The 17,600-nt window shown below is 41.3% G+C and overlaps 1 protein-coding gene across 4 annotated transcripts in view; it reads right to left on the reverse strand.

Moving 5' to 3' along the window:
* Window positions 1-17,600, reverse strand: part of FYB2 (FYN binding protein 2) — a 57,892-nt gene that overhangs the window by 7,188 nt on the left and 33,104 nt on the right. For all 4 annotated transcript variants that reach the window (XM_073643706.1, XM_073643705.1, XM_073643708.1 and 1 more), the window contains 15 exons: window positions 17,396-17,456; window positions 16,586-16,680; window positions 14,799-14,842; window positions 14,287-14,309; window positions 13,903-13,950; window positions 12,780-12,882; window positions 12,526-12,685; window positions 10,634-10,760; window positions 8,950-8,987; window positions 7,826-7,886; window positions 5,739-5,804; window positions 3,786-3,811; window positions 1,398-1,461; window positions 1,236-1,304; window positions 650-722 (listed from right to left, as the gene is read on the reverse strand). In XM_073643706.1, the coding sequence (XP_073499807.1) occupies window positions 650-722; window positions 1,236-1,304; window positions 1,398-1,461; window positions 3,786-3,811; window positions 5,739-5,804; window positions 7,826-7,886; window positions 8,950-8,987; window positions 10,634-10,760; window positions 12,526-12,685; window positions 12,780-12,882; window positions 13,903-13,950; window positions 14,287-14,309; window positions 14,799-14,842; window positions 16,586-16,680; window positions 17,396-17,456 (1,058 nt within the window). The remainder of the gene's footprint in view (window positions 1-649; window positions 723-1,235; window positions 1,305-1,397; window positions 1,462-3,785; window positions 3,812-5,738; window positions 5,805-7,825; window positions 7,887-8,949; window positions 8,988-10,633; window positions 10,761-12,525; window positions 12,686-12,779; window positions 12,883-13,902; window positions 13,951-14,286; window positions 14,310-14,798; window positions 14,843-16,585; window positions 16,681-17,395; window positions 17,457-17,600) is intronic.

Below are 17,600 nucleotides of genomic sequence, written 5' to 3' on the forward strand. Positions count from 1 at the left end.
TGTCAATCCCTTCACTGGCTCCCCATTGCTCAGAGACTCCAGTTCAAAACCCTAACCCTGGCATACAAAGCCATCCACAACCTGTCTCCTCCATACATCTGTGACCTAGTCTCCCAGTACATACCTGCACGCAGCCTCCGATCCTCACAGGATCTCCTTCTCTACTCCCCTCTAATCTCCTCTTCCCACAATCGCATACAAGATTTCTCCCGTGCTTCCCCCCTACTCTGGAACTCTCTACCCCAACATATCAGACTCTCGCCTACTGTGGAAACCTTCAAAAGGAACCTGAAGACCCACCTCTTCCGACAAGCCTACAACCTGCAGTAACCCTTGCTCTACCATACCGCTGCACGACCAGCTCTACCCTCACCTACTGTATCCTCACCCATCCCTTGTAGACTGTGAGCCCTCGCGGGCAGGGTCCTCGCTCCTCCTGTACCAGTCGCTGACTCGTTTTAAGACTATGTAAATGTTTTTGCTATGTATACCCCTTTCACATGTAAAGCGCCATGGAATAAATGGCGCTATAATAATAAATAATAATAATTCTATAATACTGCTCCTATGTACCAGAATATAACTTATTATTGCTGTATTTACATATAATTGTTGATTTGCACTGGAAAGAAAGAAAAGAGAAGCCAACCTTGAATTTCTCACGAAATATTTTTTCTTCTTTGGCAAATTTTTTCACTCCTGTTGATGGAGCGAAAAATTTTCTGAAAGAAAATATTTACATTATTAATAATAAAAGAAACATTTTCGATTTTATATCTGAAATATGAAATAATGTAAAACAATTAAAAAAGTCAGATAGATGGACTTTAGTACTTCTATAATGTGATAACCTGGAGTGGCATAAATTTTAGGGGTGAAGTCCCAAAATGGGTAATTTCCCAGCTGGTCTTCTTTTAATCTTTCCATGCATATGATAGACACAGACAGACAGACAGACAGAGACAGCCAGCCAGCCAGACAGAGACAGCCAGCCAGACAGAGACAGCCAGCCAGCCAGCCAGACAGAGACAACCAGCCAGACAGAGACAACCAGCCAGACAGAGACAACCAGCCAGACAGAGACAACCAGCCAGACAGAGACAGCCAGACAGACAGACAGCCAGCCAAAGACAGACAGAGAGACAGACAGCCAGACAGACACAGACACAGCCAGACAGAGACAACCAGCCAGACAGAGACTGACAGCCAGACAGAGACTGACAGCCAGATCAGACCTTTCAGATATTTTCTGTTCTCGATTTTTGTGAAATATTCGCCATCCTGGAGACTTTTCTTCTTTTTCTCTGTAATAAAAAGGTCATAAATTTTTTTTAATATTTAGAAAGGTTTGGTCAAATACATTATATACACATGAAGATCTCTATATATGAAGACACCTTTCATGCTCATCAGTGATGTCATAGGTGTGCAGTTCTTCACCCTCATGCGATGTTGCTTTATCTGTGGAAGATAAAACGGGTAGATCATGTGAATATATTTTGAAGCTGTAAGAAACTTTTTCAGCTGTCGGTAAACTTTTTTTTTCTCTTCTTTTATATTTCACTATAACCTAACGCCACCTGCTGGTCTGAAGACTTCACCAGGAAATTTGTAATAGAAAAAAAGTATTTCAACAGATGAAAAAGTTTCTTAGATCTTCATAAGAATAATCAGTAATAAACAACTATAAAATCAATAAGAAATCTTGTGGGATTTATTTCCTCATGTGTTTTAATTTAGGGTGATACATGTCTTATAACACATGTTCTATAGGTTTAAGCATACGTCAAATAAACATAACATTTCACCGCTGATTTCATTTATTACTATTGGCTCTCTTGCTCCCATGTCATTCGCAAAGTTTCAGAAAGAGAAACTTGAGCGGTTTTCAAGTTTATTTTTATTACTTTTTTTGGGGAAGGAGTGTCAAAATGTAAATGGAAACCTAACTTTGTCCCTTAGTGTGTGTGCACACATTGTGTTTTTGCTGAGTTTTTTCAGTGCAGATTTGTCACAAAACCTGAAGGGTTTCCTGATGGCAGCAAAGTGAATGAGAATCCTAAAGTTTCATGCTCACGTTGCTTATTTGTGACTTGCAGATTTGGTGCAGCATGTCAATTCTTTCAGAGTTTTTGCTACAGATTTCATCCATAAAATTGAGTTGGGAAAAATCTGCACCAAAAACGCAAGTAAAAAACACTAAAAATTCACGTTTTTGCTTTTGGAGTTTTTCCTGCCAAGAGATGCAGGATTGGTGTAGACATTTCTGCAAATACTTAATGTGTGCACATACCCTTACAATTATCCTTGTGTACCATGGCAGCCGCTATTCTTAGACTTTTATTCTAGTTTTGACTTTCATAAAGATCCTCGCAACCGAGCGCCACCTGCTGGTCAGATCTAAAATACTTGCCATTCAAATGGACAAATTTACAGGATTTATTTTACAATTTTATATTCAAAACTCTGTGAGAAGTTACCTAAGGAATGAAGGGATTATTGTCCCTAGTGTCTTCTGTCCATATAATGACTGTGGCATTAGGATAATAAAATTTAGGGAAAGTATAATATGAGCAGAGATTGGGTTTACAAGAAAACGCATCAATCTTAAAAGGGTTTTTCCCATGAATAAAGTTAATTTTAATCAATATGATAATCAATAGATCTTGGAATAATAATAAGTTCCACAATTGGATGTGTTTTAATGTTCCTGTGCGGAGATCTTATAAATGTGCCCCTGCTGTGTACTGTGTAATGGCTGTGTCTGACCGTGCAGGAACATGGTCGGATCATACCACAGCTCCTGGGCAAGGGGGGGGGGGGCAAAAGATATTACAGCACGGGATCACAGCTGCTCATGGAAAAAAACCCTTTAATAACTGACTTTATAAAACTGGGTGTGAGATACTAGCTGCTAAGATATCTCCCATAGACATCACACACATTAGGGAGTCCTGCTCTCCTGTCTCAATGGGAGAAAGTATAGTGCAAAACGCGCGTTGGGGTGGCTGTGGTGGCCCTCACAACATGGTGACATTAGGAGTAAGCAATAAACCATTGTATTTTTGCTGTAAATGGCTAATGCCAGACTAAACACAAGTATATTGTAGACGATGAAGATATAAGGTCTTTTTGGCAGCCATAATTTTATTCACAGCAAAACAGACCATTATAATCATGTCCTAAATCTTACCTTGGTTACCATCACTCCCTTTTCTTTACTTGAATTATCCTCTTTGTTGTATCCTCACATATGTGTCATTCTCTTGTATGGTGCATGTTTTTATATATTTTTTTCAATAAAATATGATTGATTTTATACTTGTCTTTGCGCGTGGTTAATGGATACTTGGTATCCATATGCAGGTTAATAAAAAAAAATCTCTAGACCCTATGTAGTACAGACGTAGGAGCAGTAGCATGGAGGGCATTATGCAGAAGTACTGAGCAGTGTAGCTGTGAATCTAGCAATGAAGTGACATATATTTTCTGAGGGCCGCAGCTTAATCTGCCTGTATCTCTCACTGTGCCGAGTGCTCATCCTGTCTTCTCCATACAGGTTAATCGGCTCTATAGCAGTTTTGTTTTGCTTTAACTAAGAACAGATTCAAGCTTTTTTTTTTTTTTTTTTCAGAATGAATGGTGGGGTAATGTGGAGAAGAGGCTCATAAATGGAGATACAAGCAGATCTCTCGGATAAGAAGCACAACAAAGTTTCTTAGTTTTGCGTGTACTATCGATTCATGCAAAGTTTGCTGACGAGTCGGTGATCATTAAATACTTACTTAGATTAGGAATTACAGGTGAATATCTGGAAAAATAAAGATACATAGAAAATTATGGCTTTATAGATGTATACAATAAGGTGGGAGATAATTCAGTTTATTATAATGGCTTTTTTTTTTTTTTAGAATTGGGAACAATTTATCAATAAGGGCCCCACCATGTGCCAAATGCTTTAGGATCAAATGTAACTATGTGTTAAATCAGTGTGACACTGAATGGTGATATTATTTGGATGCAGTATTTGTAGCAGTGTAAAGCACAGTAAGGGCTCATTCACATGTTGCGTTTATGCCACAAGTTCCTGCCATGAAAAAAAAGCAGTGTTTTTACAGTTCCAGCAAAGTAAATGAGATTTCTGAACACACGCTGCTTATTTTTTCCTTGCAGATTTGCAGCGGGTTAATTCTTTCAGTGTTTTTCCCTCATTCAAATGAATGGAAATAATTGCAACAATGTACATATTTTATGCAGCATTTTTCCTGCCAAGAGACACGTTTTGGGTGCAGAAATGTCTGCTGCAAATACTTCAATGTGTGCACAAGCCCTAAGGCTATGTGCCCACGATGCAGAAATGAAGCAGAAAATTTCTGCAGCATTTCTGCATCTCCCTGGCAGAAAAAACGCATGCAGATTGTGCATGCATTTTTCCTGCAGAATATATGTGGAATACATGCGGATTCACATGCGTTTCCGCATGCAGATTGACAAGCACTTTCCAGGCGATAGCATCACTTGGAAAGTGCTTGACAACTAGGTCACACTGTATAAATCCATGCAAACAGCATGGATTTATACAGTGTGAACCATAAAAATAAAAAAATAAAGCTATACTCACCCCCGAGGCCCCGGCGTGGCTGCAGCGCTCGTTCCTGTCTGGTTCCCAGCTGCCGGGATACCGCGAGACACAGCGGTGAAGGGCCTGCGGTCACATGACTGTAACGTCACCGCAGGTCCTCAAGCGATGCCGGCATTCAGAGAGAAGCCGCCGGACAGGTGAATATAAGCTTTATTTATTATTTTATTCTTTTTTTTACAGGTACAATGGTACCCAGGTCTGGATGAGAGTCTCCTCTCCTCCAGAACTGGGTACCATCCGCACATAGAGACGCATAGAAGCCGCTTGTACAAATGTACAGACACGGATTCTATGAGTCTCAATGCAAGTCAATGGCGGCGCTTCTGCAAAATTAATGAACATGCTGCAGATTTATTTGCGCTGCAGAAACGCTGCGGAAAAATCCGCAGCATGTGCATTGACATTGCGGAATGCCATTGGGGACCATGGGGTGCGGATTACCATGCGTTTTTGATGCGTTTCCGCTGCGGAAATTCCGCAGCATAAACGCATGAAAAACGCATCGTGAGCACGCCGCCTAAAGCAGCATTTTACAGGCACTTAAAGTGTAACTAAACCTTTAACAAGCTTTTTGATACATTGTAGCTCCTCTGATGCACTGTTGTTGTTCAGGTCCTGAGACATTCACTGATCCCTCGTGGTTTATATTGGCTCTAATATTGTATGTTTTTGTACATATTGTACAGTTTTTGCTTTTTTACAGTTTAATGCCATTATATTCAGATCCTGTTATTTTACCGCTGGAAGACAGTTATTTGGGCACTGTTTGGCGGTATTATTTGGAGAGCAGTGTTACTTGTGCATTGTAGGTCAGTATTACAGGAGTACCATGTAGTAATATTATTTGGGCTAAGTATTTAGTATTTTGGTCCTTGTTTTGTTTATCTTCTGCTATTTTAGCAACATGAGGTTCTGTTATTGGGCACAGCTATTATTTGACTGCCAAGTAGTAATATTTGGCCCAATAAGACAATATTTTGGGAAACTCTGTTTATTTTTGGCCTTTCCAGGTGAGGAGAGAGCAGTCCCCGCAGTCCTGGATGCCGTCCTGTTTCTACACAACACATCTTAGTTACACATAATATTACACACTTACGCTTGATCTTCTTTAGATTTGTTTTTCTTAAACAATTGCACAAATCCTTTTCCTTTGCCACCAGAACTAGAAAAAAAAATAGAAATATTTAAGATACAATATATTCATTTAACCCCTTCCCAAGTGGGCGGATTTTTTTTTTTATTGTGCTTCTTGTTCTTTTTCTACTCTTTTTTCCAAGAGCTATAACTTTTTTCAGTTTTCCTTTGACAGATTTGAGGTTTGTTTTTATTGCGACACAAGTTGTAGTTATACATGGCTCTGTTCATTTTACTATATAATGTGCTGAAAACGGAAAAAATCCAAGTGCTGTGAAATGTGGAAAACACCCCAACTCTGACTGTATTTTTTGGGTTTTGGTTTTTATGGCGTTCATTGTATGGTAGAAGACTTGGCTACATGTTTTTTGCAGGTTCCAGGTCAGTATGAGTACAATGACACCAAACTTTGTAAAAAAAAAAATATTTACATATTTATTTTACTCACTTACAGTATATAGCGCCATTAATTCCACAGCGCTTTACAGACACTATCATATACATTTTTTTATTTTTTTTTTACAAAGTTTGGTGTTATTGTAATCCTAATGACCTACACCCTGCAAAAAACATGTAGCCAAGTCATTACAACCCCTGCACCTATTGTGGTTACATCCCCACCCCCGTTTTTAAAAATTATATATATATGGCCTCAGGAAACAATAGCTGCAGGGGTTGTAATCGCACCTGGACCCTGGAGTCTAGGGGGCCCCAAAAGTCTCTTGCCTATATAAACAGACCAATACTATAGAAGACTTCCAATAAATGGGGGCCCCGTTGGACCTTTCGCATGTGGGGCTCATGTGCTTCACGTTGCGCCACTAGGTGGGGACTAGTTTTTGTATGTGTCGAGCTATAACTTTTTTTATTGTTACCATTTTGGGAAAAAAAAGTGTTTTATTATTTTTTGAGAGGTGAGACAACCGAAAAGTGACAGTTTTGACATTTCAATTTTTTTATGCCGTATGGATTAATTAATTTTACTGTTTTGTAGATCAATCGAATGGCGATGGACATGATGATACAGAATATGTTTATTTTTTTACTTTATGTTTGGATGGTAAAGAAAGGGGGGGGGGTTTCAAACTTTTATGCTTTTATTTTTGCGCTCTTTTTTTTTTTTCTAGAACAACTTCTGATCAATGTTTTGCTTGTTCTATGTCCTGCCATATTACTGTATAACCACATGTAGTAAAAATTATCTTTTTTGAAGCCCAGAGCTCGATAGGAGGAAACAGATGATGACAGCGAAGCCCCCCAGTGGTCATTGTGACTCTTTGGCATTCCTTTATGGAGTCATAAGGGAGCCAATGGGAGCGGAGACAGACACCTGGCTGAGACATCACTGCTTAGGTGCCGTCAATTTCAAGATCTCTGCTTGCTTTGTCAGCGGAAACATTGTTGATTGGAAGCCTGCCCTGACCTTGTCTGTTCACATCTGCAAGTTCGCTACAATGTATCAGTGTACAAATGTACAGTGACATGTGTCCTCCATTTTTCACCAGTTTTACCCCCTGCCGACTATATAATTTTCAGCTCTCTCTGTGGGTGTGAGATACCAGCTGCTAAGATATCTCCCATAGACATCACACACACGAGGGAGTCCTGCTCTCCTCTCTCAACGGGAAAAAGAATAGTGTGAAACGCGCGTCGGGGTAACTGTGGTGGTCCTCACAACTTGGTAACATTATGGGTAAGCAATAAACCAATGTAATTGTAAATTGAAAACAATCCTAAAAAAAATCCCAATATCTTTCTGGACTCCAGGCTATTATTATTTTATGTGCTTCCTCTGTTATTACTCCTGGAAATATATAAATTACCAACTTTATATTTTTTTTTTCCCCGTCTTCTCATTAAAATAAACCCCTTTAGATCAGTGCTGTTTAGGGAGAAACCCTAATAAGAGGAAAGGTGGTGAGCATTTGTCTATTTACACATTTCCAGGAGGAGAAACAGAGGAGATGTGACGCACGGGATTCTAAGGAAAGAAGCTCCATCATGGAATGAAGAATGTGTGGATTTATTAAGACATGTCGAGCTACTGACTTGTTTAAGCTTTGGCTCGTGTTGCTGATGTCATCGTATTGTTCATCTGAATTTCCAGAACCTAAAAAGGAGAAATGTGAGATTAGAAAGTTATCACCTTTTATTTGGTCTGAAGAGGAGACACTTGTCCCCAAAACATACAACCTGTTAAGACGTCCTAATAAAAAGGAGCTCATTCTAAGTCCTCATTCAGATGACCGATTTTTTGGCATACGAGAAAATCAGACCAATTTTGATCAGAGTTTGATCATAGTGTCATCAGATTTTCTCGTACGTGGAGCAATAAAAAAATAAACTAAAAAATTCTCCACCTTCTCCAATCTGATAATCTGTGAAAATCGGACCCATTAACTCGCATTACTGATTTTGATCTCACCCTAGGATCATATTTGAACGTCTCCAATATTTTCCAAGGACAAAAAAAAACAAAAAAAAAACTCCTGTCAGAATGAGCTCACTTAGGCTGTGTGCCCACGTAGCATTTTTCAAGCGTATATGCTGCGGAATTTCCGCAGCGTAAACGCTTGAAAAACGCATGTATATCCGCACCCCATGGTCCCCAATGGCATTCCGCAATGTCAATGCCCATGCTGCGGATTTTTCCGCAGCGTTTATGCCGCGTTCAAAAATCCGCAGCATGTCATTTAATTTTGCGTTTCCGCAAGCAGAATTGCCTTTGTCCAATGCATAAAAAACGCAAGGCAATTCCGCATGTGGAAAACGCGTGATAAACGCGCGAAAAATGCGCGATAAACGCGTGCGGAATTCCGCATGCGTTTTTCCGGGAGAGGACTTGCAGAAATGAAGCAGAAATTTTCTGCTTCATAAATGCAACGTGGGCACATAGCCTTATAGATTCTCAGTTCACTCATTGAGCATTTTGCAATGTTCAAGGAAACAAAGAGCGAGCAAAAGCCAAATAATGCAAGAAAAAGAGTAAAATACTCAATTTCAAAAAATATTTTTACGTTTTTTTTATCCCAAAATACATGCAACTAAAAAAAACTTGACTCTGAAGGTGTCTGTTTCCTTTAACTTGTTGAAACCTAATTCCTCCAGCGAGAAAGAAACTCAATACTACTTTTCTCTGATCAGACTGATAAATGAACAGTATTAATACTTACAGCTGTCCGAGCCCTTCAGTGTGTCTGCATTTGCTTTACTAAAAAGAAAAAAAATATACGGTACATGAATACACAGAATTTGTTTACTTCTAAAAGTTCATTAAAAAATATAATACTACTTGTCTAAACATTTTATCAGTTGAACCATCCATCATTTGTTTTTTTGTCATTGTAAAATCAGAATATCATCAAGTGTACCTGTGATTTCAGGTGACCTTTCAGAATGAGCTTTCCTGTGTGTACATGAGGAACAAAAAACTATTTCTAGTCATTATCTGACTTGAATACTGCATTTTTTTCCAGCGGTTTTATCCTCTTAGGAGTCTCTCTAATTTTCAGTTCTCTCTGAGCTGGTGGGTGGAGAACAGCTGCGTTGATGTCTCCTACATTCAGCATACACAGACATGAAGGATTTCTTCTCTCCTGTCTCAATGTTGCACATACATAGAAGGACCAGCATTATGGAGGACATTATACAGGAGTATTGAGCAGTGTAGCTGTGTACTAAGCACTGTGGCAATATAAAATACTTTCTAGAAAGCTGTAGCAGCATGGAGGACATTATACAGGAGTATTGAGCAGTGTAGCTGTGAACTCAGCACTATGGTGATATAAAATACTTTCTGGAAAGCTTAAGCAGCATGGAAGACCTTATACAGCAGTGCTGAGCAGTGTAGCTCTGAATCCAGCTTGAGGCAAGATTTAATACTTACCCAAAAGCCGCAGCACCACAAGTATTTGTTTCTGCTTCTCTCTCTTAGGGCGCAGTCGGACAGCCGTATAGATCGGAACACAATGCATGGACTGCCGGTGGCTCTCCTGACCTGAACGTGACAGCTTCATGTATTTCTATACAGCCGTTACGCTCGGGTCGATAGAGCCGACGGAAATTGATGCACTGCATCCAATCTTCGCCCGATTTATACGGACGTCTGACTGCGCCCTTACTCTATTCTTCCTTCCCCCGCACCAACTTCCCTCTCCATAGACTATAATAGGCAGCTGCAATCTGATTCTTCAATGAGTTGCTAATCTTGTTTGCACCTTGATGGATTTTCACACAGTTTTTAAGAGTGAATGATTAGTTCAGAAAGCAGGGAAAGGAGGAGAAGTGGCTCATAAGTGGAGAAAGAATCAATTTTCTGGTAAGATATATTAGAAAGGTTTTTTTTTTTTTTTTTTTTTTTCTATATTCGCTTGTACTATTCATTTATGCAAAACTTGTTGGAATGCCAGCGACCCTGTCAAGCAAGGGTCTGCAGCCCCCATGTGGAATCAGGATTGCAGTTGAATTACATCTCATTTCAGTCTGGCATTTCGTGATACGTAGCTATTTTACAGAATATATCAGACTATGCCTCAAATTACAGTTCCCCAATGCAGTAAATAATATCTGCCTGGCCGCTACTTGGCTGCATGTGATATATCGTTCCCAGATATCAGCCACTTCCGGGTGGGCTGGTTATAGGTGTGTGTGTGTGTGTGTGTGTGTGTGGGGGGGGGGGTCACCAAACTCGCTTTCATAAATCACAGCTATATGATACATATTTTCACTACTAAAAAGCTCTGAAACACCAACAGCCATAAGGATGAAGGACATTAGAAGCTCTGCCTCATAGATCTCACTTGTATGGGCCGAGGACTTGAGTTAGAGCCCGCTCATAAAATAGAACAATGCGCACACCTGTCTTTTCGGATGACTTCTATGTCCGTGTAGAGATCTTGCTCGGCAGGAATCTGGAATACGTTCTGGGTACGTAAGGCCTGGATTTCATCGCTGACCTGCAAACAGGCCACCGGCACATATCCATCTGTCAAAATTAACATTATTTAGGTAGTTTAAAAGGAAACTATCAGATACGTGAAATTAGTCTCATCATCCCTTAACGCCTCCAAAATTCTAAAGGAAGTTCTTCACTTTTCTTCATATAACCTCCAACTTATGAGAAGAGAATAATCAAACTTTCCACCTCCTTCTTGACTAAATGACCCTGCAGCCAGTGGTCCTGGTAAGAACATGTCCCATAATGCCTCATAGGCCAGTGTGGTCAGATCACATCGATCAGAAGCTAAAGCTAGATAGACTGTTTCCATTTGTGAGCCGGATACTAGAGAGCAGCAGATGCAGGAAAAGGCCCAGGAGAGGCTGCAGCCTGTGCCCTGTGCAGCAGCACACCGCACTTCACAGGCAGTGTGTAAACTGCAGACACTGCAGGATCGGATAGGGATGAATGAATGGAGATGGCTTTATAACATCTACAGGAAAAGGCCCAGGAGAGGCTGCAGCCTGTGCCCGGTGCAGCAGCATACCGCACTTCACAGGCAGTGTGTAATCTGTAGACACTGCAGGATCGGGTAGGGATGAATGAATGGAGATGGCTTTATAGCATCTACAGGAAAAGGCCCAGGAGAGGCTGCAGCCTGTGCCCGGTGCAGCAGCACACCGCACTTCACAGGCAGTGTGTAAACTGCAGACACTGCAGGATCGGGTAGGGATGAATGAATGGAGATGGCTTTATAGCATCTACAGGAAAAGGCCCAGGAGAGGCTGCAGCCTGTGCCCGGTGCAGCAGCACGCCGCACTTCACAGGCAGTGTGTAAACTGCAGACACTGCAGGATCGGGTAGGGATGAATGAATGGAGATGGCTTTATAGCATCTACAGGAAAAGGTCTCAAGGAGATAAATACACAGGACTATGCAGATTTTCAGCTGATGAAGTCTCTTTTCGTGGGCATTTTCCCATATAATTCTTTCAAGTTTGTCATTCTAGGCTTATGGGAAAGATACTTACAATGCTTTATTGAAACATGTTGTCAGATTCTTTGAGGTTCTAAGCTTTCATCTCATCGTTCAAAGAGCTAATTAGTTTAATACCCGACTGCTGATCCATGCTGCTCATGGACCAGGGAGTACGGCATCAGACACTGGCTGCATGATTTCAGCCATATAGGTTTAACTCTGAAACGCTGCAGAGTTTAAAAGCCTCAGAGGACGGAGCCGCCCGAGAGACTAGTCAGACAGGCAGGTCCCCGGTGGCTTCTGCCTGCACTTGACCCTGGAGTGACAGGTTTTTCCCTATGCAAATTACCTCTTCAGAAAAGAAGAGGACTTGAACTCTAATGCCACTGACAGGAAGTAGCAATCCTAAAAATCAATATTGACCCATGGGCATGCAGGGAGAAGCCTGTCAGTCACTGGCAGCGGGCGTGGAGAAGCCGCTGGGGACTCGCCTGTGTGACTAGTCTCTCATGCGGCTCAGTCTTCCGTGGCTTTTTAACTACGTCTTTCTCTGACATGCTGCAGCGTTTCGGAGTCAAACATATATGGCCGAGCTCCTACAGCCACGGTCTGATACATGCCGCCCGCAGATGTATCAGCTGTCAGGTTCCCTTTAAGCTGCCCCAGAGTGTGTTATGTGGCTAAGATTCTGGCTAAGAAAAAGGAGAGCTATAGGACACAACAGGAATTGTTCGCAGACATTGTCAAATTTGCAATAAACCGTCAAACTTTTGCCCAATGAAGAATGTTGGACAGGAGAAGGATTTCGCCATGCTCAGTCTTTTCCAGCACTTACATCTTCCGTGGGCATCCCTTGCCAGCCATTTTCCTGGGGGACAGTCAGTGATCTGAATAAGCTCGACTGTGTCCCCTTTCTTCACGGGAAGTGCGTTTTTTTCATGCTTGAAATCTTCCATAATTTTTGATGTGTATAACATCTTCTCCTGCCCCGTGATCTAAGTAACACATCATTACAATCATTACCGGAACATATTTATATGTAATCACCATCGAGCCATAAAAGGGAAAAAACATCCATTCTCAGATTACCTTGTGTCTTTTCCTCAGCGCTTGTTCATCTTTTCCCATTTTCATCTCTTTTGATGTACTTCCTTTTAGTCCCAATGATCCATTGGATGCATCAAAATTGGCACTGGAGGAGTACAAGAAGAACGATCGCTTGTAACAATGTATCAGAGCGCTAATCCCAAAGAAAACCTACACTGTATCATAAGGATAAATTATTCTAGAAGACCTGTCACCAGATTTCTCAACATAAATGGAATTTATCATTAAATACATTTTTTTTTTTAGACCTGACAAGGCTGGTGTAGTTATTGTGAAAATCCATGTCAGAATGGCTTTACATCTTTTTTTTTTTTTTTAATTTTACAGTTCATCACCATCCACCTAGCCTGATCGACACCTGCTCAGTGTCTGTCCTTTTACCAATGAATTTCAACCCACTTAGTCTGACTGGCAGATCCTCAGTGTCCCTCCTCCCTGTTACTGCTGGGATTTCAGATTGCTCAGTACAAGCTGCAGCTGTCAGTCAGGTTGGGTGGTTGGAGACTAAAAACATTGGACTTGTGAACTCTCCCCCTCATTTTAATATCAGGAATGCACAACCATTTTTTCCTCCAATCAAAAAAAAAAAAATTATATATATATATCTATATCTATCTATCTATTTTAAATTTTTTTAATTAATTATTATTATTATTATTTTTTTTTTTTTTTTTACACAGCACTCTAAATCTGTTGGCAGACTTAAATGACCACTTGTTTGCCATCTGCAGTTGACATTTGATGGAAACAAGGAAATAACTTTATACTGGTTGTAAAGTATAAAAGGATACAATAAGCCCCCAAGATATATTGCCTCCTCGTTGCAAAATGTAATCTCTTGCCTTTAACGATAAAGAAATGACTCTACTGACTTGGCTCCAGTCTGCACAGCAAAGTAAACAAGTGAGCTGATGAATACAGTCTACAGCCTGTGACTGCCCTAGTGGCCAGTGTAGGAATTGCAATATTCCAAATAAAAAAAAGAAAACTGATGTAATTTCCTAATGATACTCTTTCATTAAATAATAACTATATGGAAAATATGAAAGGATATATGGTAGTTTTATAGATATGATAGGAAAATTCACCCAGTATAATATCTTACCTATAATATCCCTCAGAAGCAGAAGATTTGTTGCTGGAACTCACAGTGCTGGAATAACAAAGTATACAAGTTTAGTTAGTACTAAGTTAGACAAGTCCAAGAAACATAAGTGTAATATAGTGCTGCTGTACATTGTGGTCATTCCGCTGAATGGCGCACCACGGATGATACATTGACGACACAAGTCAGCCAATGCGGGAGCAGCTTTTATGCCCACTGTCATGAAATAGGCTAAAACATAGAAAAGTCTTTCCTCTCAAGCCACTAACCGTAAAGAATTCTTCTGCTTCTAAAATAATAATAAAAAAACCCTGTAAAATAATTTTAGGAAAATAGCAAAAAAAAAAAGTAAAAATATTTGTAATAAAATTCTCTCGCTTTTACCTGAGATCGTCATCCACAGAGACCTATAGAAAGAAATATAGATAAGATTAGTTCTACCTACTCAGCACAGATTCTTGGAAGATGTCACTCGGGTCCCGGCTTCCGAGTATTTTCAGAATGTGGACGGACATGTTTGTGGTGCGGGGCGATGCTTTTCTAACCCCTTACATTTCTGATGTGTCACAGCAGAGGATGTAGTGTACGATGCAGGTTTGTGCCAAAATCTCCCTTCAATACATAGAAAAAAGGGGTCTCATAGTAATGAGCAGAATATGGGGGAAAGCTGAGGTTTCCCTGCTGTTAACAAGATCCTTGGCCCCATTCCCTGACCCGTTTGGACAGGGGAGTCCTCCATGGGTAATGACCACCCAATATAGTCTGTGCTCCCTTACCTCCCCTGCTTTCTGAGTACATTGCCTCCAGTACATGGCATCACATGGCACCGGACTTAACTTACAGATACAGCGTCCCACACCCCCCCCCAATACTCGTCACCCTGGGGGTCACCTCACCTCGTGGTTACATCCGTCTGCAGACTCTAGGCTCCTCGCAGGGTCTAGAATAAAATAAAATTCACTACAACTTAATAGGTTTAATAGGGCAATAGTGGGAATGTCCTGGGGCATTGTATTATATGGAGTATTATGGGGTGAACGCTCTGCAGCAATGGGGGACTGTAATTGTGATTTGTCTCTGCACCAGTTCTGCGGAGGATGGAGCCCCTGCATAAAATAGGTGGAGCGCATCACATATAGATTTAAAGGGGGTCTCAGAGCAATCTAAGAGTATAAAGTAAGTACACAGGCTTGTAGGGGGTATCACCCTTACATGACTACGTGTGTAGTTTATACTGTCAGTTTGGGCTAAGAGACTCACTTAAAAATCTGGATATGCGGAGAGCTCCCTCTGGTGGTGGCTACAAGTAAACATAATTTTATCATAGAACAAGCAGTAGTTCATTGTCAGGTCCTTTCTTACCAGGGGCAAAGAGGGGCATAAAGATTGTGGTCCAAGTGGGTGTGACCATGACCGGGCAAAAGTGGGCTCTGCCAACGCCAATCCTCGCACATTCAGGTGAAATGTATTTTGGTGCAGAGACCCTCCATCTCACTGCGCTGCAATACACACTGCCGGACAATCAGAAGCCGGCAGCTGACGTCGGTTTGCCAGTAATATGTGTCGCATGGCAGTGATGTTATGTGCTGCCTATGCCGGTACACCAAAGTCAGCTGCCTGCTCCGGCTACAGATGAGGACACCGCGTGGTGTGGGAGCGGAAAAAGGGGAGTAAAATCGTTTATTTTTTTTAAATGTGCTGGAGAAGAATAGAAGGATGGGGGGCATTATCCCAGGGTGGGGGACATTATCCCAATGTGTGGGGACATTATACAAAAATGGGGGAAAATGTTATATGATGGGGCCCAAGATGGGGAAGATTATTACAAGAAGGAGCCAGGAACAGAGACATTACATGAGGGGTGAACATATATATCTTTATAAGATTTAGAATGCTACAAGGGCCCATACATTTGATCAACATGCAGGTGTGGGCCCAGGTCCAAATTTTGCAACAAGGCCATTGGACTCTCCTTACGCCAATGGGGGCAGACATATCATTGGTGCAAGCAGCATTGGGGCCCAAGTGTAAGTGGCCACTTCCACCTACAATGCAGCAAGCAGCTTCTGTCATAGATGGAACTATTGGACTACTACGGGTCCATATACTGCTCTTGCACAGGGGCACTTTTCTGTCTGTGTCCACCACTGTCTCTTACCATGAGGTGCATGTATATGGCAATTACAATACAAGCCCTAGTATCCAGTAAGTGATGATAATTTGGGGTACGTGCACACAATCAGTAATTGCTGCGGATTGCACACAGCGCACTTACGCTGCGTGCAATCCGCAGCGGCCAGATGTGACAGCATAGTGGATGGGATTTATACAAATCCCATGCCCACTATGCGTTCCCGTTCTCCTGCGGATCACCTGCGGACACGGACATGCATCGCGTCTTTCCAGACTGCAGCATGTCAATTTTTCTTGCGGAGAAGCTAGTCTCCACAAGAGAAATTCTATCAGTGTAATGTATAGCATGCAATGAATCCGCATGGTTCAATGAACACATGCGGATTCACCTGCGTACAACGCTTTGGACGCAGCATCAAGTATACTGCGTTCAAAGCGCTGACAATACCGACCGTGTGCACATACCCTTGCAGTGCAGTAATTCTTTGCAATAACACTGAATCCCATCAATGATAAATTATACGTAGACAAATGCTACAATGTAACTTACTAGGTTCCTCTGTGTCATAAAAATTACCGCTGTACAAGGACTCTCTGACCTTCAGAATGTCCTCATAACATGCCATCCCCTCCGACTCAAACGGGCTGGAAAGGTAAAAAGAAAAGCGGATGATCGCAAAATTCTTTCTACAACTTATTAATATACTTTACATTTTAGTTCCTCACTATTTTTAAAATCTCTGCTTGCAGCGAACAAACAGAAATGTTCATAGGACAAGAGACACAACAGCGTGTTGCACTGCTAGGAATGGAGAATTTGTCGTACATGCGTTACTCCCTCCATTCACTTCCATGGGAGGTCGAAAAACTGCCAAGATAGTAAGTGGAGGGAGCTGGTCCATGCACAGTCACCTCTATTCCCAGGGGCACATTAGCCATAGGGGGGCACACACAAGCCTTGGTTATTGAGGTGGTCAACATAAGAAGCCACTAGTGATATAACTCACATATGGTAGATGATAATGATTTGGTCCAGAAACTTCAATTTACATCTCTGGCGGCCAGAACCAAGTCAGACCCGGGTTTACAGGACAGGACAAGACAATGAGCTGAATTATTGCCGTTTCCCACCTATAATGTTACTGTCTGTGCTCCTACATTGTAACAATTCCAATGCCTGTAGGCGCAAACCTAGGTCCAAATCTTACTGCGAATGTAAACAATACATATTTCCATTTACTGACAGCAAGAAGTGTTTTTCCACCATGTTGGGGAGCCAAAACAAAGTTTATTAGAAAGTTTAAAAACTTGTATTAAAATGGAAATCCCCATATATTTGGTGACTTTCCATTTCTTCTACCTTGAGACCTCTGTTGTCGGGCTCACCGCCTCCGGTACAGGATTCACGGCATCAGGCGCATCTGCAGAACAAGATATAAATTAGTAATAAATGCAACAATTCAGTGATAAAACATGACTTAAATACACTGCACATCCTAATAAAATGTGGTTGCCTCCAGGCTGCAACATCAAGAAAGCAGCTAGTAGTGCACAAGATCATGACT

The sequence above is a fragment of the Phyllobates terribilis genome, unplaced genomic scaffold, assembly GCF_046119375.1.
Source record: "Phyllobates terribilis strain yellow unplaced genomic scaffold, ASM4611937v1 Scaffold_8__6_contigs__length_399053987, whole genome shotgun sequence".
Lineage (NCBI taxonomy): Eukaryota > Metazoa > Chordata > Amphibia > Anura > Dendrobatidae > Phyllobates > Phyllobates terribilis.